The following is a 23537-nucleotide window of genomic DNA, read 5'->3' as shown; positions in this document are numbered from 1 at the left end:
TGTCCAAAGAAATGATTGATGTGCATAAATTCAGTAACTTAAGACAGTCCTGAGTAACAAACTAATATCCAGCAGGATTTAGACTGTGACAGACGGTAAATCTCCGCTAATGAATGCGCTTCCATACAAGCTTTGACACGGACTGAATGAATGAGGAAATGAAACAGCAAAAACTCAGGGTTTATTGAAGAAAACCTGTCAGCGAGCAGGTTATGTTCAAAGAGTCTGTTACCATGGTGACTGACTCAGAGTTTCAGTTACCTCCCTTTCTGGAACGGATAACTCAGAGTTTCCCTCATCTCAGGGTTAACCTACTCTGAGTTTTCACATAACCCGCTTTCTGGAATACCCCTCTGGACCAAAAAGGGTTAGGCTGAAGCCTTAGCTTATTACACCTACCCTTTTAACATTCATTGTGTCATAAATATAAACAGGTAAACAGTGAGAGTCATAAATATAAACAGGTAAACAGTGAGTGTCATAAATATAAACAGGTAAACAGTGAGAGTCATAAATATAAACAGGTAAACAATAAGTGTCATAAATATAAACAGGTGTGTAGATGTATCTGATATAAACATGTTTATCATCTTTAATATATCTCATGAGAAAACACTAGTTGTGAAACACTTTGGAAACTTATGTTTGAACGGAACAAATACGTCACAGCGCCCCCTGACGTCAGCTGCGTCACCCTCCAGCCGCTGCCTTCAGGGACTGTCGTAAACCCCACTATCATCGAGATGAAGCGTGATTAAGTAGTTTTTTGAAACCCAAATAAAATGGTTGGTTGTTTCTTTGGTTGAACATCGACCCTACAGATGTCTATCTTACTCTGCCATCATAGAATATTAAAATAAAGTACGATCAGGGCAGGCGTTTTAATGTCTGTATACTATCATGGACTACATATTGTTCAGTGAAAATCGTAGTACTCTTTCAGGTATATAATTTCTTGTGCCAGTGTTTTTATTGCTTAACTTGTATTCATTGATTCCACTGAAATAATTAGTAATTTGTGTTTTAAAAAATTATGGCCAAGTGAATAGTTATTAACCCCAATCATGTAACTGTACTCAATTTATAAGACATTTTTATTATGCAATTATTTTAATTTCAATATGCAGCTCAAACAAAATTTGCTAACCGTACATTGTTTTCAACTTATTATTTTTCCTTTTACATAGAACGGCAGAAGTATACATTTATACAACTGATTGGGATGCACATGCAAAAATAATTATAAAACATAATAAAATTAGAAAAAACAGACAGCTTTATATGATAAACAAACTACATAAATTACAGGTACAGTACAGTGGATGTTAGTATTACGGGTTTATTGCCCATCCAGCATGAGATGAGACCTGAGAGCAACAATGCCCCTTCCTTATCCCTCCATCTCTCAAAAACATTTTGTACATTTATCTTTTTGATCTGATTTATTTTTGTACTTTGCGTTCTGCATCCAAACCATTCCACGAATTCACCCCAAGAGGTGTTATTTCCGAGCTGAGGAGCAGCCCCTGAACGCAGCAGCAGCAGTCGGCTCAGCTCTCCATTTCAGTCCGCTGTGACTGCTCATCGCCCCGCTGTCCGGTCTCACCTTTGTACCCCCGCTCCGAAGAAATGGGAACGTCTTGATTAAACCCAGGGCATCGGCGATACAGACGTCTCTTCACCCTTCAGTTGGACCTAGAAGATCTTAAGTCACGCCGCTGCTGAGCGTCTCTGTGGCGAAAGGAAAAAAACGGTGAGTAGCTGATCCCGAAGGTAAAAGCGAACCCGGGCCGGCGTCGCTCGTGGTGAGTGTCCGCTGATACGCTGCGGCCCTTCGGCTCTCCCGGAACTCGAGCCCCGCGGTTCTTGTTTGGAGTCCGAGGCCGCGGGTACAGTTAGCTCACTGTAGTGGCTCCGTTTAAAATACAAAAGCCGTGTTTTTCATTCTTGGTGAGGCGGTTTATTAGCGGAGGATTCCTGCCGCGTATAGATACAATTTTATGACGAAAAAACCCGAAAACGCTGCTGTTACTTCAGCTAACGTTAGATTAGCTAGCGTGGTGCTAGCTGGCTAACACTAGCCGGGTGTCGTTGCTTGTCATTTATTTCTCTACTTGATAACAGAACAACAAACATTTTTTGCCAACACTGTTGAGTTCATGGTTATATGTTGAGGATATTTTCAGGGGGTTACAGTTTGTTTTACCGGCTTGACAACATCGTAGTTGCTAACACCGTTAGCAAGTGGAGCTAACAGCTAGCTTAACGGTTATAAACTGGCAGCAACTCAGTAACTTAGCCGTAAAATCCTGTGGACCCGGCCGGACAGCTCGCCAGGAGGCTTAACGTTGCCACTAACATGTCCCTGCTGTATCCTCTTATGTTGATTCGTGTCTGATGAAATAATTGGGCTCCTTATGTCCCGGATAGATGATGAAACCTGGGGTCACACAGCTAGCTTTGTTGGACATGTCTGAACCATGTCATTTTCCCTGTTTACTCGTAACGAGTCTGCCTGTGGCCGAGTTTCTGACATTGTGCAAGTTTGAAGTCACAAACAAAGGAGGTTTGTTCAAAAAGGGCAGGGGAGTTATGGAAACACGGTCACGACAACCACAAGACTGTTTTAATATTTATACAAAGGCTGCTACTCATTTTTCCAGACCTACTATTGATTAATGTTCAACTTTATCCAAGTTACAAAACCGTCTCCCTGAGGGCCACAACCGATGATTATGTTTGTTACAGATTAATCTGTGCAGTATTTTCTTCCATTAATCGTTTGGCCTAAAAAACCATGAACTTTAAAATACTGAGGAAATCCTGTTACAGTCTTTAGAGTCTAAAGTGACTTCATCAGATGTCTTGTTTTGTCCAACCAACATTTCCAAACCCCAAATATTAAATGTACTAGAATGTAAGACCAAAGAAAGCAGTAAATCCTCACTCTTTACAACCCAGAAGTGTCACATGTTTTGGCATTTCTTACTCGAGAAATGGTCTGCAGGATTAATTGATTATCAAAATAGTTGCTGACTATTTTGTGCCAATTGAATAACAGATAAATTTACAAATTGTGTTGCTTAAAATTCAACAAAACAATCTCAACACAAGATCCACCCTGAAGGTGTTCTGGAGCTTTCTGTCATATGACACAGTCTTCCTCTCCAGAAGGAGTTGCTCACTTAAAGAGGAATTGTAGATGTTAAACCTTCTTTTTTTAGGACTTCTTTTTCACGTTGACTTGAAGGTACAACTTTGACCTATAACATTATCTGTATCTAGATATCTATCTATCTAGATTATACAATTATTTAGTCTTTAAGCAGTGAAAAGTATTAGTAATTGTCCATCTTAAGTTCAAAGATGTTGCCAGAATTTTAATTTAGTCTGACAGATGGACCAGAAACCCCAAGAAATATATTGTATAGCGACATGACCAGTGTTTATTTCATCAACGAATATGTAAAATATTTGTTGACGACCTATTTTTCATGACATAACAAGACTTAAATTAAAAGCAACATTTGAAAACTTAAAATATGACAATGTGTTCAATTTTTAACCAGCAACTGAAAACTAAATGATGATGTAGGAAACAGATGGTAATGTTAGGTGAGCAGGAAAATAGAGACCGCTTTTTCGTCAAGACTAAATATAAATGGAAAATCATGTGCCAAAATTAACACTGGATATGACAGTAAATGTCCTGTTTTTGGAGTTGGAGTCAGAACATTTTTACTTGACAAATTATCTGTAAATGTTTATGCCATCTGTCATGAGTTTGTTACCAAACCTGACTATATTTTGAGTATCTACAACTGTACTTATTCTTGACCTGGTCATCTGTTTGATTTCTGTTAATGAGTGATAAATTAATCAGTCACACATTTCCCTTCTAATATCAAATAGGCGATTGTAGCCTGAAACAAGAATTTGATTTATCGAATAGTCGACTGCCAGAAAAAAGTCAGTATTTCTTGGTCGCACAAAACAAGACATTTGAAGAATTTGTGATGAGAAGAAAATGAGTGTCAAGTTTGTCACAAATCAGTAGGGTTGAATACTGTTGTGATCTTTTCTATGCTGGCAGTGAGGTCTCAGTCATCTGACCAGGCCTGAAGTGTTTATTAACGATGTACCAATCTGACCCACCAGATCAGTGTTGGTGCCAAATACTGACTTAAATCATCGAGTACTGGCCACAATGTGCTGATCCATATTAAGTTTCTTGTCAGTGTCATAAAATTATAAATCATATTAACACCTGGTGCCACCTGACCCAAAGGGGTCTCAGATACTGTTAGATTTGAAGCGTGCTGACGTCTCAAATATGATACGTGAGCTCACCTCTCATCACTGTGAAGCTTTGCCCTAATGCAAACAGGTGTGTAGAACTTTAAATAAAATACAGTATTAAACAGACTGAATGATGGCAAAAACAAAACACAGAAGATATTAAATTGGAGAACCAAACTAAGATCTGAGCAGTAATTCTGTGAAATATTTTTCTAAAATGAGACTCAGTTGTGTGTTTGAGGTTTTGTAACAGCTTGACCTTGTTGTCGTCTCAGTGTGAATTGTGTCTCTGCTGCTGTTGATAGTTGAGGGTGATTGTGATTGAATCGGCTTGTCTGAGAAACCTCAGTGTTGTGAGATGGCAGCCATTGTTCCCGTAGTGACAACACAACTCCCAGAGCCTGAACACACTGTCAAGGCCTGAGGAGGAGAGAAGTGTGTTTTCTGCTGACCTTAGTCTCAACACAGGACACCACAAAGGGTTAAAGGGGCGAAAGCCTGTGTCTGACTGAGTCCGTTGGGTCAGCTACACTCAGTCCTGCTGTGGTCGCCCCCGGGGCCTGAAGGGGGAGGAGGTCAGGACGCTCTCTGGCAAGTTGTGATGATTAATCTGTTGATAAGAGGATCTGTCCAGCACAGCCTGTTACTATCCAGATAGACAGACAGGCAGGCAGGCCGGTTGGCTTCAAATTAGACCCTAATCAACTTAGCCTGGACCCATCAGACTCCCAGCATGCCACACTGCAGTGCTATGCTACCAGACAGAGCTGCTAGCCTGCTGCTGTGCTCCAGATATCATGGAGACTTCAGCTTAGACGCCTTTGACCTCATCCTCACCTGGTTATTAACACACAGAGCTGCAGTGAGAAGACGCCTCATCCTGCAACTAATTTTCCAAGCAAATTGTGCCAAATATTGGATGGTTTCAGGCAGGGTACAAAATTAGAACCATCCACCAGCCAAATGCAAGCAGCTGCTAGATTTACTGTACACACCAGCTAAAAGAATAACGGTAAAATCAAACATTTACTTGCCATTTGGTTGGCAGACAAAAAAGTTAATTTAGCACCCTGAATCCTGGCTTCAGTGTGAGCATTTTACAATAACCTGAATATCTTTGAATTCTGACAGTTAATGATGTCACCTCAATTGGATGTTTCCACTGTTTTCTCATGTGTCGTAGACCAAATGATTAATTAAAAAGATAATCAGTGGATGTTTGATAATGAAGCTAATTAGTTGCAGCCCTCACCAGGTGATTTGCATGTGGATAATATCATCTGATTACAGGTGTTCTGCCGGTCTGTGAGTGTATTTAGATATGTAAACTGTGTAGGGATGAGCTGGTTTACTTGCCTCAGGTTAAAGGAACCTGGTGTGACGTTCCAGAAGAGGGTCATGTGACAGATGCAGACAGCTGGAGGCCTCTTTTCAGTAGTATTGCTAATACAGCCTGACCTATATAACATTATTGAGGGCTGATAATTGAGAGATTTAAAAAAACAATAATTGCATATCTGTTTATATTCCTATTGTTTACACAAACACAATAAACAAACACCCTAAGAAGTATATCACTGCTGTAAAGAGTCTGTTTTTTGTTAGACTGGGCTGTCTTTGCAGTATAAAGACATAAATACTTTTGAAATTGGTGCGACACGACAGGAGAAAACAGAGGAAAAGGGCTGTTGCATTCACTTTTGCTCAAACGGGAAAAAAAACCTACAAATACCAGAATGCACTGCACCACACCAGACCAGTAAAGGCTCCTGCTGTCTGCTGACATAATGTGAGTTTCCCAGCCGAAATCATGATGCACTGTTTCCCGCAGAATTAAAATCTGTGTGTCTTTGTGTAGCAGTCTGTGTCCATTCTCTAAATCGGGAGGGTTTTGCAGTTCTGTGAACGCAGCACAGGCGGGAACTCTTCATGAGTTCTTTTTGTTCTCAGCTGCAGTTTGTGTAATTTTGAGTCGGGAGGTGGATAATGGATCTCTTTACTTCATCTTCAAGGTGGGAACTTCAGGCTGTCAACCCGTTTCACCGCTCTGTATAAAAGGTGCAGTGGCAGAATGGGGGGACAGTGTTGTCTTGCCTTTAAGGCAGCATCGGAGGTAGTGACACCGGCGAAATGACATCTGTATGAACAGCTGGCTTGACTGGATCATGGGTGGCACTGGTATGATGTTCTGATGGCGTGTTATGCGTGTGACCCACTATGGGAGATTTAAAAAGTAGCTGATAGCAGTTAGCAGCTAACTCAAAGAAGAACAGTGTCCAAAAATGTCTGCAAATTTGGAGAGCAACGAGGTCCAGGAACTCCTTAACCTGTGAGCAGAGGACAAGATCAAGCGCCATATTTTAGGGACCGTTATTATTTAGAAGGCACTGTCGCTATTTGGACTGTGGGATGCAGTTAAAAGCTCTGCAAAAAGCAAATAAGTTTGATCTTGAGTTGAAATTATTATTGTGCTGAACTACCTCAAACTGATCAGGCATTTCTCTGTTGTAGTTCTTGTAACTTAGTAGCTGACAGATGCGCCATTTAATTTTTTCAGAGAAAGCCAAGCGTCATCACATACCATAATTAGAAACTGTAAATATTGACATGATATTTTTGCATGACTGACACAGACTATGCTGACTCTGAGGATCATCAGCCTCGTCTGGACTCTTAACAGTATCTGATGTTGTTGCAAACAAACAAGCTCCTGTTATTAGGATAAGTCTGACATCAGGGGCCTGTATCACGAAGCAGGATTAATGTCTTAGCGAGGTAACTTCAGGGTTAACCCTGGGTTTTCGGTCTCACGAAGTCGGTTCAGTTCTTATCGGGGTAGATCACCATGGTAACTTACTCTGAACGGCTATCCTGCTCCGGAGCAGGGTAAGTTCAGGGTTGAATCTGATCCTATAAAAAGCACCACCCACTGGCCAATCAGCTGTTCGGAAAAAAATGACTCCGCTGACAGAAATGCAGCCCAGTCATGACGGGAAGTTTAATTCATTTGATTGATTTTGATTTGAAAGTTTATTTTGAACATTAAAAAAGAAAAGAAAGCAACAACAACAGACAATGAAAAGATTGTTCAAAAAGGAGTGGAAAGAAGTGGAACTTTCATCCCACCCCTTCATAAGAAAGAAACTGATCATTTGCGGACACTTAATAGCACCATTAATTAGTGCCAACATTTTGTTTTGTTGGAGGAAATGATCCCTGTTAAAGATAATGGGCCTAATTGACAGCTTTGCTGCTGGAAATGTGGAAAGTAGCCTATCATGTCTACACTTCATGGTGTTTGAGGGATTTTCCTTTTTGTTTTTTAAAGAGGGAGACTAGGTATATTTTTGCGCAGCTGTTAATTTCTAACACAGCTCAATATCAGGATGATTTTATTCAGACTATCAATTTGGTGTTGATATGATTTAATTGTGGCGTCAGCTTTAAGCTTTATTGTAGCATATATAACGTTATGACAAAGAAGACCAATTTATCAGACGCAATGATGTTAGACGATAATTGTGATACACGCAATTCATCTGCGCAGCATTGATTTCATGGGATTCAAGGGTGTGATCAGTGTCAGATGTACAGGTATAGGTACTGCAGCTACTTGAACCAGAGATGAGTCATTTAACCTACACATCATTTTATTTGCTCCCTTGTTTTGTCTGGATTTTTCCCTCTCTCCTCCTCTGTTTCTTCTTTCCTTACCCGTTTTTTTTTCTTCTCTATTATGTGATGTCATTGATGTTTTGACAGGGGAATTTCTTTGATACGCCTTTAGTGGCTTCTAACCTCTCCGGCACGTTTCTTTTTTTAATCTTGCAAATTTTATAGTGTCTGTTTTTAACATTATGTGCAAATAAACTAATCTAAACTAAAACTAAACATTATTCATCCCGTTATGCGTTGCCACGCGTGTTTCCTCCTCCTGCAGCTGCCACGGTGTTGGCCTTTTCTGTAATGTTGCTTTTCTCCTCCTCATATTTTAGTAGAATTAATCTCTGATCCTCACATGAGAAATACTTTATTTCCTCACGTACGGCGCTCTGTGAGGATGCTCAGTGACACTGCGCTTCTCTCATGATTGTGATTGGTCTGCTGCGTGCGCGTTCACGGCTCTAGATAAAGCAACCCGGGGTTGAGTTACCGAGTTGATATCCAGCGTCGTGATACCGATTATCCTGATTGCCATTGTTAGGGTTAGTCAACCCAGGATAGGTCTGGGTAACCCAGGAAAGGTTGATCTCGCTTCGTGATACAGGCCCCAGGACTTTCCTTCTTCTCTGAATGATGACAACATCTTTGTGTTTTCTGCGTCGTGATTATTGATATTTTAACCACAGAAAGTGCAGCACAGTGAGATTTTAGCAGACATCACTCATTTAGCGGACCTGCCGAACCACATTCCCCTCACCCAAAAGATTTTTAACATTTTTGTATTGATTTGGTTTTCTCTGACCCAGACTGTGTTTAAATGTCTGCAGTTTCAAAGTAGATCAAAGCAATAGATGTAGTTGTTTAAGATCAGTTTTTGTGTCTCAAATCTGGTGGGTTTTATGGTCTACGGGTCTCAGGTCTGCGTCCACTGCACCGGCCTGTTTTTACCTTCACTAAAAGCTCTTTGTACTTCATACCACTTCCTCTGACAGTGGACGCAGTGATCCCCTGTCCTCTGACTGTCAGCTGAACACCAGCTTTTCATATCAAAGTGCCTCACATTTGCATGTTTGCATGTTTCAGTCGACAGTGAAAGATCTCTGAACGCTCCCCTGCCTGTCAGACTAAAGCCAGGGTGTAGAGGCTCAGAGGTTCAGATTAGCTGTTTGAACAGAAAACCACATCAGAGTTCAGAACATGTCACGACAACATGGAGTTAATTAGCTGCAGATATCGCACACATGCTGCGGTGTAGATTTTTATTTACTGCTGTCAGGCTGTTAGTTGTTGTTTTTATCTGCTCCTTGGATGTCCCATTTCCTGAGTTGGGAATTCGGTATTCTGACTTCAGTGTGTTCACAAGCTTTTAAGTTGTAATATGGAAACAACATGGACGCTACAAAGAAGATGTGTTGTATTTTATTGCTCGAGCATTTACTGAGCTGTTTCCAGTATTCAGCCTCTTAAATATGGCTTTACCTGACTTGTTATCAGGGTTAATAGGTTATTCTTTATTTATATTATTAGTTTAGGTCAGAACTTGGTTGGTGTTGACTTTTTTTGCAGATGATACAGTGATATATTGTGCTAGTTCCTCCATCATGGAGGCTGTGGTCAGATTGCAGGCTGTCTTTAATTTTATCCAGATTCTGCTTTCAAAACTAAAACTAGTTTTAATTGCTGATAAAAACGAAGGTAATGTGTTTTTTAAATGCTAGGAAGAAGCCTGTGAACACTCCTGATGTTATTACTGCCCAGGGAAATAAGTTAGAAGTTGTCTCTCGTTGCAGCCATCTCAGTATTTGGCTTGACGACTGTCTTTCTTTTAACCTTAAGTTGATAATCTTAAAAAGCTGAGGCCAAAGTTTGGCTTTTATTTCAGGAACAAGTCCTGTTTCACCTCCGAGGCCAGGAAAAGACCAGTTGCTGCTACGTTTTTTTTTACCAGTTCTGGATTATAGCAATCTGTTGTACATGAATGCATCTGCACATTGCTTGCACTGATACAAACTGTAATACCATCATGCTTTATTCCAGGGCTAGTTGGCCGTCTTTGGCCATACTTGGTAAACTCAATCATACATTTGCACTTTGATTGAACAGAAAAGATTTGAAACTAAGAGAATTGATCTCTATGCCTGATTTTGAAGCTCTCACAAGTACAAGGGTGAATGCATTTGTTGGTACTTGCGATTTCTACATGTTACTTTATATCTCTTATGTTTTATATTGTTGTTTGTAACTTTTTTAATGCTGCAGTCTTGGCCAGGTCTCCCTTGAAAAAGAGATTGTTGATCTTTACAGGACTTGCCTGGTTAAATAATGGGTTAAATAAAGCGAATAAATAACTTTTTAACTAATGCACATCGCTTTCTGTGGATGGTTACAACCTTATATCATATTACATATTACCTGTAAACAAAAACACTGAATTAATAAAATGTTTGTCACCATCAGTCAAACATTTACTTTCGTCTGCCATGTTTCTGTGTATATGACACCAAAATCAGCAAGTGGTGTACCAAAATTTCCACAGACTTTTCGAGTTGTGTGACTTCAGGGGGCATAAGTGTGAGTTTTCTTTGTCAGGAACTAATTTTTCCAATTTTTCTGAAGACGCTTGAATGTGCTCTTTGCACCGTGACGTTCATGAACCCAGTCCTGACTCAGTTTTCCTTGAGCTGACAGAAGGCTGTACTATGGCTGCAAAAGCCGTAGAAGCTAAGGCAGAAATAACACAGTGGGAATAATACTAATTGTATTTTATCATTCAGCAGATATCAGTTTAACAAATGTCAGATTCTTTTGCGTGTACAAAATAATTAAAGTTACCTGAAGGTGAAATTGCTCTGCTTGTGTGACACAGAACACGGTGAAAGCAAAGATGCTGTGTTCCCCCTCTTTGTCATGAATACCTTCCTGTAATCATCACCATTATACACATGTATAAACAAGCCTCAGTCATTCAGGAATTACCCTCTGTGCTGTTTAGGCAGTGATTAATAATTAATTTTATTTTAGTTCCTCTTTGAATGAGGTAATGAAGTTGATTTCTTCCTCTGGTGTCAGTTATTTAAATGTCTCCCTTGTTCTGTTTGCAGGTGAAGAGTCTACATGTCCCAGAAACCCCTGTGAGAGTGAGCGACTTCTTCTTCTTCTGCTCTTGTCCGCGTTTCCTCTCTCCCTCCGTCCGGTTGGTTGGATGAGTCCCAAACAGCGACAGAACTGTGAGCAGTGATTGGGCGCTGAGCCAGACCGGGTAGCCATCGGGGAGCCAGGTGAGAGGTCAGGTGATGCTGACAGAGGACGTGAGAGTTTGAATAACGTTCAAGGGAACAATAGAAGCTGATTTAAGACCTGCCTTTTTCCTGAACACAACCATCACAGCAAATGAGTGTCAGAACAGGAATAAGGTGCAACCAGTAATTTAGCATTTAAAACAAGAGATCGGCATCAGATTATCTATACTGGAAGATTTGATGCAGCTAAAGTGCAGCTGTGTGTGCGCCTCACTGAATGAATGAATTTTTTGTTATTGTGTCATGTAAACAGCTCACATGGGCTACAAGACACCATCAAATTAAACGAGCCAGAATCAGAGTCCAACGTACATATTTTCAGTAGGGATGCACAATAACATCGGCATGTCATCTGTAGCGGACGATACTGGCTTCAAAATTAAAATGTCGGAATCAGCCAACATGCCAATTTATGCAGATATGACAATCTGATTTCTTTTTTTAATTGACAAAGTGAACATGTAGAAAACTTCAGGTAAATGATACAGCACAGGTAACAAAAAGCATATCTGAAATATATACAAGAAGTATGTATGAGAAATATAAACCGCAGAAATTGAAACAGACAGGTAAACAAATGATAAGATGAATATGTGGGACCCACTCACAGTCGTCTCATTCTGTGTTGGTTGTAAATGACGATGAAAGGACCATTAACCAAAGATAACGGGTCTTAATTGTTTTTTATTCGTTACTTTTTGGTGCAAAACGACTGAGAATAATGTACGAATCATTGCGGTCTATTAACAAACTGGACCCACAGATGTGTCACCGTTACAGTCTGTGAAAGTCTTTGTAGTATGTGCATTGGAGGTCGGAGGAGCGAATCTGTTACTACGACTTGGCACCGTTCTGACCACAGTAAATCCAGAGGCAGCTGCCTAACGAGGCCCTTCACAGAAGAAAAACGTGACACGCCCCCGTGATAGGCTGGCGACTTAAAAAGCAAATTACCACCCATTCAACCTGACCTCTACTAAGTAAACAGGGTACAAGCATAGAAAGTTGGATTATTTTCCATAATATGTGCATACATTGGTATCGGTTATCAGCCAAATGAGTTGTCATATATTAGCGTATCGGATACCAGCAAAAAAACCCAGTATCATGCATCTCTGATTTTCAGAAAATATAAAGAAAAAAGAAAATGGAAAAAATGTAGCGCAGTGACAAAAGCATCCTAAATAATGAGATCATCATTGTGTTACTGAGTGGCACTGATGAATCAGGATAAGTACTTATTAAAGGGGCTATCTTGTCCTTTTGTTCAAGGCTTTTGCAACATTTGCAAACTTAAACCCATCAAAATTAAACAGCCATTCTAGTTTTTGGTCACTAGAAAATGTCAGGGTTTGGTCGAGCCATTTTATGAGTCATTAGTTCTCTTAAGTCATCACAGTTTGTACAGTATAAAAGAAAATAAGACTTACTTTCCACTTCACCCAACTCACACTCACTTCACTTTTCCAATTACTCAACTCACACATCCTGATTTCCTTCTGAATATTGTTGAACTGTTATTGTGACCTGTATCACAATCTCAGTATCTGTCAAAATAATCGCATGTATTTGAAAACAGATGCTCACATGTGTTGAAAGTACTGCACTGTGTGTTGTCCAGTGCATGCTGGTATAGCATCCAGCTCCTGTTCTCCTAAACAGAATAAGCGGGTGTACAGAATGACTGGTACATGTATAATTACACTAATGTATGAACTACCTGTATAATTACACTAAGGTCTATGTTATGTATAATTTTGTCCCTGTAGGCTAACCATCATGGCGGACGTGGACCCAGACACCCTGCTGGAGTGGCTGCAGATGGGGCAGGGCGATGAGCGGGACATGCAGCTCATCGCTCTGGAGCAGCTCTGCATGCTGCTGCTCATGTCTGACAACGTGGACCGCTGCTTTGAGACGTGAGTGTATGCTCCTAAATGATAACACCGTCAGGAGGTCAGAGGTCAGCTGACTGACCGTCTCTCTCCTCTCTTGTTTCAGCTGTCCTCCTCGGACATTCCTCCCAGCGCTTTGTAAGATCTTCCTGGACGAGAGCGCTCCAGATAACGTGCTGGAGGTCACAGCCAGAGCCATCACCTACTACCTGGATGTGTCGGCGGAGTGCACCCGGAGGATCGTGGGAGTGGATGGGGCCATCAAGGCGCTGTGCAACCGGCTGGTGGTGGTGGAGCTGAACAACAGGACCAGCAGAGACCTGGCCGAGCAATGTGTCAAGGTACGAGGACGAGAGTTTTGTTGTCGATATGTGAGGAGCTTTTACAGTCTGCGTTGTTTACTGAGACATGACTTCGCTGAGGGGCCAGGCTGTCTGCTAACCTGCGGACATGATGATAATTTTAGAGATTTAATTCCTGCGGCACTTTCCTCTCCCAGATGAAAAAGCTCAGTGTCAGGCAGTTAAGAAGAGCGAGACAGTGTTTCTGCCGCTTCAGTGTTTTCATCTCGTTATCCTGTCATTCAAGGCTGTGATGTCATCAGTTTTGAAGCTGGATCAGGAAACAGCAGTGTGTTTTTGTTCCAGTGAAATCTCATCAAAGAGTGTCTGTTTGTCTCAGTTATCAGTCACAGTCCTGAACAGGGCCAGTGTGTCAGGGAGGCAGATAACACGGGGTTAACGCAGGCTATGATATGATAATAACACCTGATCAGAGATCAGCCTGCTCCTGTGTTGGTGTGTGTTTTTGAAGTGGAGTCAAACCACAAGCAGGAGACTCAGTACCATGTGCTACCAGAGGTTTATTAATACACATCACAGGACAGTTGTGTTCTGTCTTTAGGCCTCAGTTTGTCTGATCTGTTCCGCTGATAGAAGCAGAAAGATTCTCTTTCACAAGATCAAAAAGCACCTGACAGCATAAAAAAGGACAAAGTATTATTTCCACTAAATGTTAAATATCTTCTTCTACTTCTACCCTTCTTTGTGTCGTTAGCCCTTTTAATACAGAGACAGTGTTTAAGGGCTGCTGTGAAGTCCAGTCTTTATGCCACCTTTGCATTTTTACATAGAACCAAATGACGGCGGCATCATGCAGCTCCAGTGTGTGATTACAGACAGCATGCCAGCATTGCGGAACCAAAAGAGGCGTGACGGGTGTGACATGAAACACAACAGCACCAGCCTCTAGTGACACATTAAAAACAAACATGTCAGCAGTGCTTTCTAAACAATAACAACAGCAAAAAATGGTAACAATTATTTACTGTTCCTGTCATATGGCAGCTGATCTCGTCCTCTGCTCAGAGTGGAAGGAGCTCCCAATTCTCATTGTTGCATGTTTCAACTGGACATGAGGTGCACCAGTGTGGCCAGTGGAAATATTGAGTCTTACTAAATGATCACACCCTGGAGCCCTAACTTGTAAAATTGCTGGTTTAGTCACCAAGTTTCATCTCCCTGCAGCGGTGTAGACCTCAGACCTTTCCAGGGAGAAGAAGAGCAGTCAGTTAACGTCTATTTAAAACTTCCGACACAGAATTAATCTGTTTTTATGATTTATCTTTTACTTTTTATTCAGAAAGGTTTGACATCCGGCTCAGGGACACCAACAGTTGGAGAGCGTTTCATACTAAGTTCTGTTTTTGCTGTGCAGGTGCTGGAGCTGATCTGTACCAGGGAGTCTGGCGCCGTGTTCGAGGCCGGCGGTCTGAACTGTGTGCTGAGTTTCATCAGAGACAGCGGTCATCTGGTTCACAAAGACACTCTGCACTCAGCCATGGCCGTGGTGTCCCGACTCTGCAGCAAGATGGAGCCTCAGGACTCGTCTCTGGAGACCTGCGTCGAGTCTCTGTCCAGCCTCCTCAAACATGAAGACCACCAGGTAACCCAGGAGTCTGCAGTTTGTGTCTCAGCAGACGGTCTCTCAGCAGAACTAACTATAACTAACCGCTCTCTGTCCTCCAGGTGTCAGACGGTGCTTTGCGCTGCTTCGCCTCATTAGCTGACAGGTTCACTCGCCGCGGTGTGGACCCCGCCCCTTTAGCCAAACATGGACTGACAGAAGAGCTGCTTTCCCGTATGGCGGCTGCCGGCGGCACTGTGTCCGGCCCCGCCTCTTCCTGTAAACCAGGCCGGACCTCAACAGGTGCTGCCCCCCCAGCCCCGGATTCCAAACTGAGCAACCAGGTGTCGACCATCGTCAGCTTGCTGTCCACGCTGTGCAGAGGGTCGCCACTCGTTACACATGTAGGTCAAATCACCTCAAGCACCAAAACAGGAAACTGGAATAATAAAACGTGTATCTAACATTGTCTGATTCACTCTCGTTCCCTTCTCTACCGTCTCCAGGATCTGTTGCGTTCGGCGCTGCCCGACTCGATGGAGTCCGCTCTGGGAGGAGACGAGCGCTGTGTGCTGGACACCATGCGGCTGGTGGACCTCCTGCTGGTGCTCCTGTTTGAGGGACGGAAGGCGCTTCCCAAATCTACAGCGGGGTCGACGGGTCGGATCCCCGGCCTGCGACGCCTGGACAGTTCAGGGGAGAGATCCCACCGACAGCTCATCGACTGTATCCGCAGCAAAGACACCGACGCTCTGATCGACGCCATCGACACTGGAGGTAAGAATGCAGATGCTGATCTCACCTGTGATGAGTGGAGAAGTAGGAGTTGGGCTCACTCTCAATACTGGACCAATTTCAACAACACTTTTTCCTGTTAGTCCCTCACAAACAGGTCGAGGTTGGAAAAACACTGAACTTATCCTTTTAATTAAGTAGAAAAAACAACACATTGTCACAACATTCTGCTAAATTGCTGCCGTTGTCTTGTTTTTCCTGTGTTGCAGCTTTTGAGGTGAACTTCATGGACGATGTTGGACAGACGCTGCTCAACTGGGCCTCAGCTTTTGGCACACAGGAAATGGTAAAAATAAAAATCAACTTGGAGACACTAAGCTTTTATTTAAATCACACCTTTGTTTATTAGACACACCTGCTGATGTACTAATATTAATATTAATAATAATAATGTTAAAAATTATTTGGTTGAGTCTCACATTGACTCTTATTTATGAGGTTTGTGTTTTCTGGCTGTAACTTGAGTTTGACCAACCACACGTTTGTTGTTGTTCCAGGTGGAGTTTTTATGTGAGAGGGGGGCGGACGTCAACAGAGGTCAGAGGTCATCTTCACTACACTACGCTGCCTGTTTCGGACGTCCACAAGTAGCCAAGGTGACACACACCTGCACAAATATTACAAATTGTAAAAACAGCACCAACGAGTAAGATTCTGGGAAATGTTTGAGTTTTCTTTTAAAGTATCCAGCTCTCACCTTGAATCATGTTTTGTTCGAAACATCTGATTGGCTGTGTGTGTTCTGTATTATAATCTGTGTGGTTTTGTGCGTGTGTGTGTAGACTCTGCTGCGTCACGGAGCTAACCCTGACCTGAGAGATGAGGACGGCAAAACTCCTCTGGATAAGGCCAGGGAGAGAGGACACAGTGAGGTGGTGGCTATACTGCAGTCCCCTGGTTAGTACACACACAATACTACTGATTATCTGTCCCTCCAGGATTTCAAGGACTGTGTTTGGGATTGTTGTGGCCTGAAATGCCTCATTTCATGGCAGCTTTTTTTAAAAATCACAGTGCATGTTGCTGTGTTTATCAACAGCTGAGCGCCCATAATCAGCTGAGAGGGAAAGTATGTGTAGCTGCTCGCTCAGCAGCAGTGAGGTAACACAAGCCTCTGTATGTATGTGTGTGTGTGTGTGTTGCAGGAGACTGGATGTGTCCAGTGAACAAGGGTGACGACAAGAAGAAGAAAGATGTGAACAAGGAGGAGGAGGAGGGCAGCGAGCCCAAAGGAGACCCAGAAATGGCTCCCATTTACCTGAGGAGACTTCTGCCTGTTTTTGCACAAACCTTTCAGCAAACCATGCTGCCTTCTATTAGGTGAACTGTCTCCTCCACCTTTATTAAACCATGCTGCCTTCTCTTTTTTAAACTGACATCCCTAACTATAATAGTATGAATTTCTTTAATGTTACCGAATATACGAAAGATTCACCTCCCTCTGTTACACCGCATTGATGAAGAGACAGATGGATCACAACCTGAAGCACTACACGTGCCACCACACTCCTAATCTTAATTTAATTAGAGCTGATGGAAAATGAGCTGCATGCTGTCTGTCATTGGTTGGCTGATTCATTGTGAGCACACCAAAAGCACAAGTCCTTTTTCCTTATAAAAATGTGATAGATAAAGAAATTAACATTGTGTGTTTGTGTCTCTGTGTGTTTAGGAAAGCCAGTCTGGCTCTGATCAGGAAGATGGTTCACTACAGCAGTGAGGTCCTGCTGAAGGAGGTGTGTGACAGCGAGACGGGACACAACCTTCCCACGGTGCTGGTGGAGATCACTGCTACTGTCCTCGACCAGGAGGTACACACACACACACACACACACACTGTCTGACACACACCTCTGTGCAAGTACAACTGTCGGTGCAAGGTAGAGTAAGTTACCTGCTTTTTATGAAGGGAAGGCTGAAGCATGTGCAGAGAGAAGACGGACCTGCCGATCCTCGTTTAGTTTTCATTTCTCCTCCATTGTTTAATGTAACGGTTGGTATTGTGATATTTGTCCTGCCCCTCCTCTGCTATGATTGGACAACTTCTCAGTGCAGAATACACACTCTGCAGTTCGTTACACTGCTGCCATTTGTTGCTCAATCTGTCATTAAGTCTTTATTTCTGGAGTCAGAAAACAACAAAACTGTTGTCATGGCTACAAATGACATGAAACCTACTGTCTCTGTGTTTCAGGACGATGACGACGGCCACCTCCTGGCTCTGCAGATCATCAGAGATCTGGTGGATAAAGGTGGAGACGTTTTCCTTGACCAGCTGGCTCGACTGGGAGTCATCAACAAGGTGTCCACTCTGGCTGGACCGGCGTCCGACGATGAGAATGAGGACGAAGCCAAACCTGAGAAGGTAGAGGGAAAGAGACAGTGTTAATATGTCACCTCAGATTTGTGACTCGACCCATTTAACAATCCTTTGAGTGTGGTCACTGCAGCATCTGTTATTAATAAAGCAACATACATTTAAATTTTATATTATGATAACAAGGGATCATTCATACAAGCATTTGGTTTGATTCAAGATTTTTTTTATTTTAGATTCTATTTATTTACAGTAGAGATGTTTTATTTTCATATCACTGTAACACTGATTTTCTTCAGGACAAAAATAATTTTTTGGTATGTAGTTCATTTTAAGTTGACTTAAATCACAGTGTGTAAACATTCAATATTCAATATTCATTTTGCACCAAAATATTAAAACACAAAGAAGAAATGTGAAACTGGTGCCAAAGAAGGAATAAAAAATATCTTTTACAGTCACAGTTTAAGAACATGTTAGAAATGAATCTAACTTATATCATGTATGGTTTTTTCTCCTCCTGCAGGAGGAGGAGGCTCAGGAGGACGCGAGGGAGATCCAGCAGGGGAAGCCCTATCACTGGAAGGACTGGTCCATCATCAGAGGGAGGGACTGTCTCTACATCTGGTCTGACGCCGCTGCGCTAGAGCTCTCCAATGGCTCTAACGGCTGGTTCAGGTTCATCCTGGATGGGAAGCTGGCCACCATGTACTCCAGCGGGAGTCCAGAGGGGGGGTCGGACAGCTCTGGTACGAACACCTGACTCGGGACACACTTAGTTATCTCTGCTGGGTTTTTATGTTGCTCCCACTTACCTCCTGTCCTTTTCTTCTCTCCTCCTACAGAGTCTCGCAGTGAGTTCCTGGAGAAGCTGCAGCGTGCGAGGAGTCAGGTGAAACCAGTAACAGCCAGCCAGCCCATCCTGTCCAGTGTGGGTCCCACTAAGCTGACAGTGGGGAACTGGTCTCTGACCTGCCTGAAGGAAGGAGAGATCGCCATCCACAACTCAGACGGACAGCAGGCCACCATCCTAAAGGAAGACCTGCCGGGCTTTGTCTTCGAGTCCAACAGAGGAACTAAACACTCATTCACAGCTGAGACCTCACTGGGTGAGTCTCAGCGTTTCCTAGCTGCTCTCTTCAGCCCTTTGTACATAGAGACTGCGCTATAGAGCTGTTATGAAGTCCCTTCTTTACACAGCCTTTGTATTTTTTAAAACCAAACAATGGCTGTGTCATGTCACGTCAGTTTGTGATTGTAGACAGCGTGCCGGCATTCCAGAAGCAAAAGAGGCGTGACAGGCATGACATGTAACACAGCAACATCGGCCTCTAGTGTGACATATAACACACATTGGCAGTGCTTCACAAACAATAACAATGGCGTTAACATGGCAATCACAATCATGTATTGTCCCTGTTAAATGGCAGCTGATCTCATCTTAGTGGCTCTGAGATGGATCCATGAGGAACCCCATGAGATATTTTAGAGTTTAACCAGTTTAAAACAGTCCAATGTGTTCCTGTAGCATATTAAAAAGAAATCAATGATCAGCTGTATTAAAGCTGATATCTGGACTTGCGTTGATGTTGGTTTGCGTTGTGTGTGTGTGTGTGTGTGTGTGTGTGTGTGTGTGTGTGTGTGTCAAGGCTCAGAGTTTGTGACTGGCTGGACGGGGAAGCGAGGCAGGAAGTTGAAGTCTAAGCTGGAGAAGACGAAGCAAAAGGTGAAGAGCATGGCAAGGGAGCTGTACGACGACCACTTTAAAGCTGTAGAGAGCATGCCCAGAGGAGTGGTGGTCACCCTTAGGAACATCTCCACTCAGCTGGAGTCTGCCTGGGAGCTGCACACCAACAGACAGGTACACACTCACACACACACTTATAAAACCCTGCATACAGCTCTCTTGATACCAGGATTAATCCCATATTATAAACGATGCTGCGGGTGTTAATGTTGGTATGATTTGTGTTGTCAGTGTATCGAAGGAGAGAACACATGGAGGGACCTGATGAAAACAGCTCTGGAGAACCTGATCGTAGTTTTGAAAGATGAAAACACGATTTCTCCGTATGAGATGTGTAGCAGTGGCCTGGTCCAGGCTCTGTTTACTGTCCTTAACAATGTGAGTGTTCTTTTTAAAAACCATCATTAAACGTAGAAAGTCACTGTGACGTCTGATGTAAAGTGAGAGATCCTGTGTCTGTCTGTGTGCAGAGTGTGGAACTGGACCTGAAACACGATTGTAAGCCTTTAATGGAGAGGATCAATGTCTTTAAGGCGGCTTTCAGCGAGAATGAAGACGATGAAAGGTAACGGCACCAAACACCAGATGACATGTTCACACCCTGACCTTTTAAAGGAATAGTCTCAAGTCTCATGTATCCAGTCATATGCTCCGTACTTCAAACACATGCTTTTTCACTAAAACATTTTGACTTGAAGCGCATCAGGACAAACTAGAGCTCTGATTGAGCCAAAAAATCAGGCCAGACCATACATAAGTGGGAGAGCTGTCAGTCAGACTGCAAGAAGAAGTTGAGTGAGCACAGCTGTTTGGGAGGACTGTGGGTGTGATGGGGCTTTAACAAAGGGCGGTCCACCTGTTGTCTGTTGTTGTCTCAGACTGTCAGATTAAACCTGAGCTGTGTTTGTGTGTCTGCAGCCGACCAGCTGTTGCCTTAATCCGTAAACTGATAGCTGTCCTGGAGTCAATAGAACGTCTACCTCTGCACTTGTACGACACTCCAGGATCCTCATACAACCTGCAGGTGAGTCGCAGTGTGCTCTGGATCCAGGTCTGTTTCAGAGTGAAATCTTTGTCTTCTATCTTTTGAAGGACAAACTAATGGAGTGTGTTTGTTCTCGTCAGATCTTGACAAGGAGGTTGCGGTTCCGTCTGGAGCGAGCTCCAGGCGAGACAGCTCTGATCGACCGGACGGGTCGCATGTTGAAGATGGAACCGCTCGCTACTGTGGAGTCTCTGGAGCAGTACCTGCTGAAGATGGTGAGGACGCACTGAACACCAGTGTGATGTTTACACATTAGAGACAAATTGAGAACACAAACACAGAGACTCATCTAAGTGGATGAAAGGCATCACCTCTATTCATTTTAATCTGATGTGAAATGTAGTTTCACTTTTAACCTCTTGCTCTTCTTCCTCTTCTTTTGTCCAGGTGGCGAAGCAGTGGTACGACTTTGAGCGTTCATCCTTCGTCTTCGTGAGGAAGCTGAGGGAAGGACAGACCTTCACATTCAGACACCAACACGACTTTGACGAGAATGGAATCATCTACTGGGTCGGAACTAACGCCAAGTAAGAACAGCAACAACAGTCAAACTATGAATATTTATTTAAAGCAAGCTGAGGCTCCAAATGTCACATTTTATGCAGCATGTACATTTTGGCGATTAGGCAGGATAGAATTAATTTAGCTAATTTTGAGTGGAGTTTAATCTGACAGTGTTAACTATATTTGGACAAATGAAACCTGTGAAATGTCCCATTTTAGTCTTTCACATTTCCTCTGTTCAGAGACTTATTAAAGATGCTTAAAGATGATTTGAACTTTGAATAATATAATATAATTTAATATAATTTGTTGTATTAGTACATGGTAGTTTTAGACCAGACTTCTGGAGTTACATTTTTTATCTTATCACACCTCATCTGTGTCCCTTTCAGGACGGCCTATGAGTGGGTGAACCCTGCTGCCTATGGCCTGGTGGTAGTGACATCATCAGAGGGGCGCAACCTCCCCTATGGCCGGTTGGAGGACATCCTGAGCAGGGATAGCTCCGCCCTCAACTGCCACACTAATGACGACAAGAATGCCTGGTTCGCTGTCGACCTCGGCCTTTGGGTCATCCCCTCTGCATACACCCTGAGACACGCCAGGTAAAAAAATCAAACACACAGGGTGTAAACAAACGCACCTCTATCTTCAAACATGCTCAGTAACAAGCGTAACCAAATACATTCATTGGGATAACTCTTTCTTTTCTCTTACTCCTTCTCCTCTTGCAGGGGTTATGGCCGCTCTGCGTTGAGGAACTGGGTGTTCCAGGTGTCGAAGGATGGTCAGAACTGGACGACTCTTTATACCCACGTAGACGACTGCAGCCTCAACGAACCGGGGTACAGCTTTACTCTTTGTGCCAATAAACTGATCAGTTAATAAACTGCAGTGATCAATTCATTCTGCAGGATACATGACGAAAGTTTGATCAGCAAGTGTGACAAAAAGTACCCAGAATCCCCCACTTATCTTAGAAATAAATGAACACTAAGAGGCAGACATGAACCTGTTTTTTTTCTGAGAGCTCATATTTACAGAAAATCATACATGACTTAAAGGCAGCACACGACACGGAGCTTAATTAACTACAAAGCTGATCTCAGTTTTCATCTGACTGTGTGTGTGTGTGTGTGTGTGTGTGTGTGTGTGTGTGTGTGTCAGGTCGACGGCCACGTGGCCTCTGGACCCGTCCAAAGATGAGAAGCAGGGCTGGAGACACATCAGGATCAAACAGATGGGGAAGAACGCCAGCGGTCAGACTCACTACCTGTCTCTGTCCGGACTCGAGCTGTACGGCACCGTCACCGCCGTCTGTGAGGACCAGCTGGGTAAGAACTACCATCTGTAATGGACTGGACAGCATCACACATTTGTCTTCTTCACTCTGTGACCATCATGTTACCACTGTTTCTTATTAACAGTTAAATGTTTGACATAAACCTTCTTCTCTGTCCTCCTCATTTCAGGTAAAGCTGTGAAGGAGGCAGAGGCCAACCTTCGTCGCCAGCGCCGCCTTTTTCGCTCCCAGGTGATGAAGTACATAGTCCCGGGGGCGCGGGTCGTCCGCGGCATCGACTGGAAGTGGCGCGACCAAGATGGGAACCCTGCTGGAGAGGGCACCGTCACTGGAGAGGCTCACAACGGTAAGACACTGAAACTGAAGACTTAAAAACTCATCATTCATCCTGCAGCATCAGAGGATTCGATGGATTCACAAACCAACCAGAGTAACTGTTTAATGTGAAGTGAGTTAATGTTTAATAACTTCTCTTGTCCTCAGGTTTGTTAACAGGAGTCCAGATTCGTGTTTCAGCACTCAGAGGATCAACTGTGGAAAGATATTTGTTCCAGCAGAAAACTTGCATTTGTATTTTTGTAATTGAAATTCAGAAGTTCACATTTTGGTGCAGGAACACCTCAGTTGTTATTTAGATTAAGCTTTTTGAAACATTACATTCAGAGACTAAGGAAAGAAAACAAGCACAAATTTCAAAATAATGCACAATGCAAACTCAAGAACATCAGTACAAATTTATTTGAGTTTTATAGCCTGCTGGTTCAA

General features: G+C 42.9%; 1 protein-coding gene across 4 annotated transcripts in view; it reads left to right on the top strand.

Moving 5' to 3' along the window:
- The first annotated feature begins 1531 nt into the window (after nt 1-1531).
- Nucleotides 1532-23537, top strand: part of hectd1 (HECT domain containing 1) — a 38317-nt gene continuing 16311 nt past the window's right edge. For all 4 annotated transcript variants that reach the window (XM_050062851.1, XM_050062852.1, XM_050062850.1 and 1 more), the window contains exons 1-25: nt 1532-1753; nt 11064-11240; nt 13031-13180; nt 13263-13497; nt 14873-15100; nt 15184-15465; nt 15568-15838; nt 16066-16142; nt 16354-16452; nt 16639-16753; nt 17002-17176; nt 17529-17667; nt 18051-18221; nt 18700-18922; nt 19019-19282; nt 19823-20034; nt 20152-20298; nt 20391-20485; nt 20839-20944; nt 21046-21180; nt 21353-21492; nt 21862-22074; nt 22204-22314; nt 22637-22803; nt 22942-23118. In XM_050062851.1, coding sequence (XP_049918808.1) covers nt 13041-13180; nt 13263-13497; nt 14873-15100; nt 15184-15465; nt 15568-15838; nt 16066-16142; nt 16354-16452; nt 16639-16753; nt 17002-17176; nt 17529-17667; nt 18051-18221; nt 18700-18922; nt 19019-19282; nt 19823-20034; nt 20152-20298; nt 20391-20485; nt 20839-20944; nt 21046-21180; nt 21353-21492; nt 21862-22074; nt 22204-22314; nt 22637-22803; nt 22942-23118 — 3922 coding nt within the window. In that variant the 5' untranslated portion in view covers nt 1532-1753; nt 11064-11240; nt 13031-13040. The remainder of the gene's footprint in view (nt 1754-11063; nt 11241-13030; nt 13181-13262; nt 13498-14872; nt 15101-15183; nt 15466-15567; nt 15839-16065; nt 16143-16353; nt 16453-16638; nt 16754-17001; nt 17177-17528; nt 17668-18050; nt 18222-18699; nt 18923-19018; nt 19283-19822; nt 20035-20151; nt 20299-20390; nt 20486-20838; nt 20945-21045; nt 21181-21352; nt 21493-21861; nt 22075-22203; nt 22315-22636; nt 22804-22941; nt 23119-23537) is intronic.

The sequence above is a fragment of the Epinephelus moara genome, chromosome 14 (assembly GCF_006386435.1).
Source record: "Epinephelus moara isolate mb chromosome 14, YSFRI_EMoa_1.0, whole genome shotgun sequence".
Lineage (NCBI taxonomy): Eukaryota > Metazoa > Chordata > Actinopteri > Perciformes > Serranidae > Epinephelus > Epinephelus moara.
Note: the sequence above shows the minus strand (reverse complement) of the source record. Positions and strands in the feature narration are given on the sequence as shown.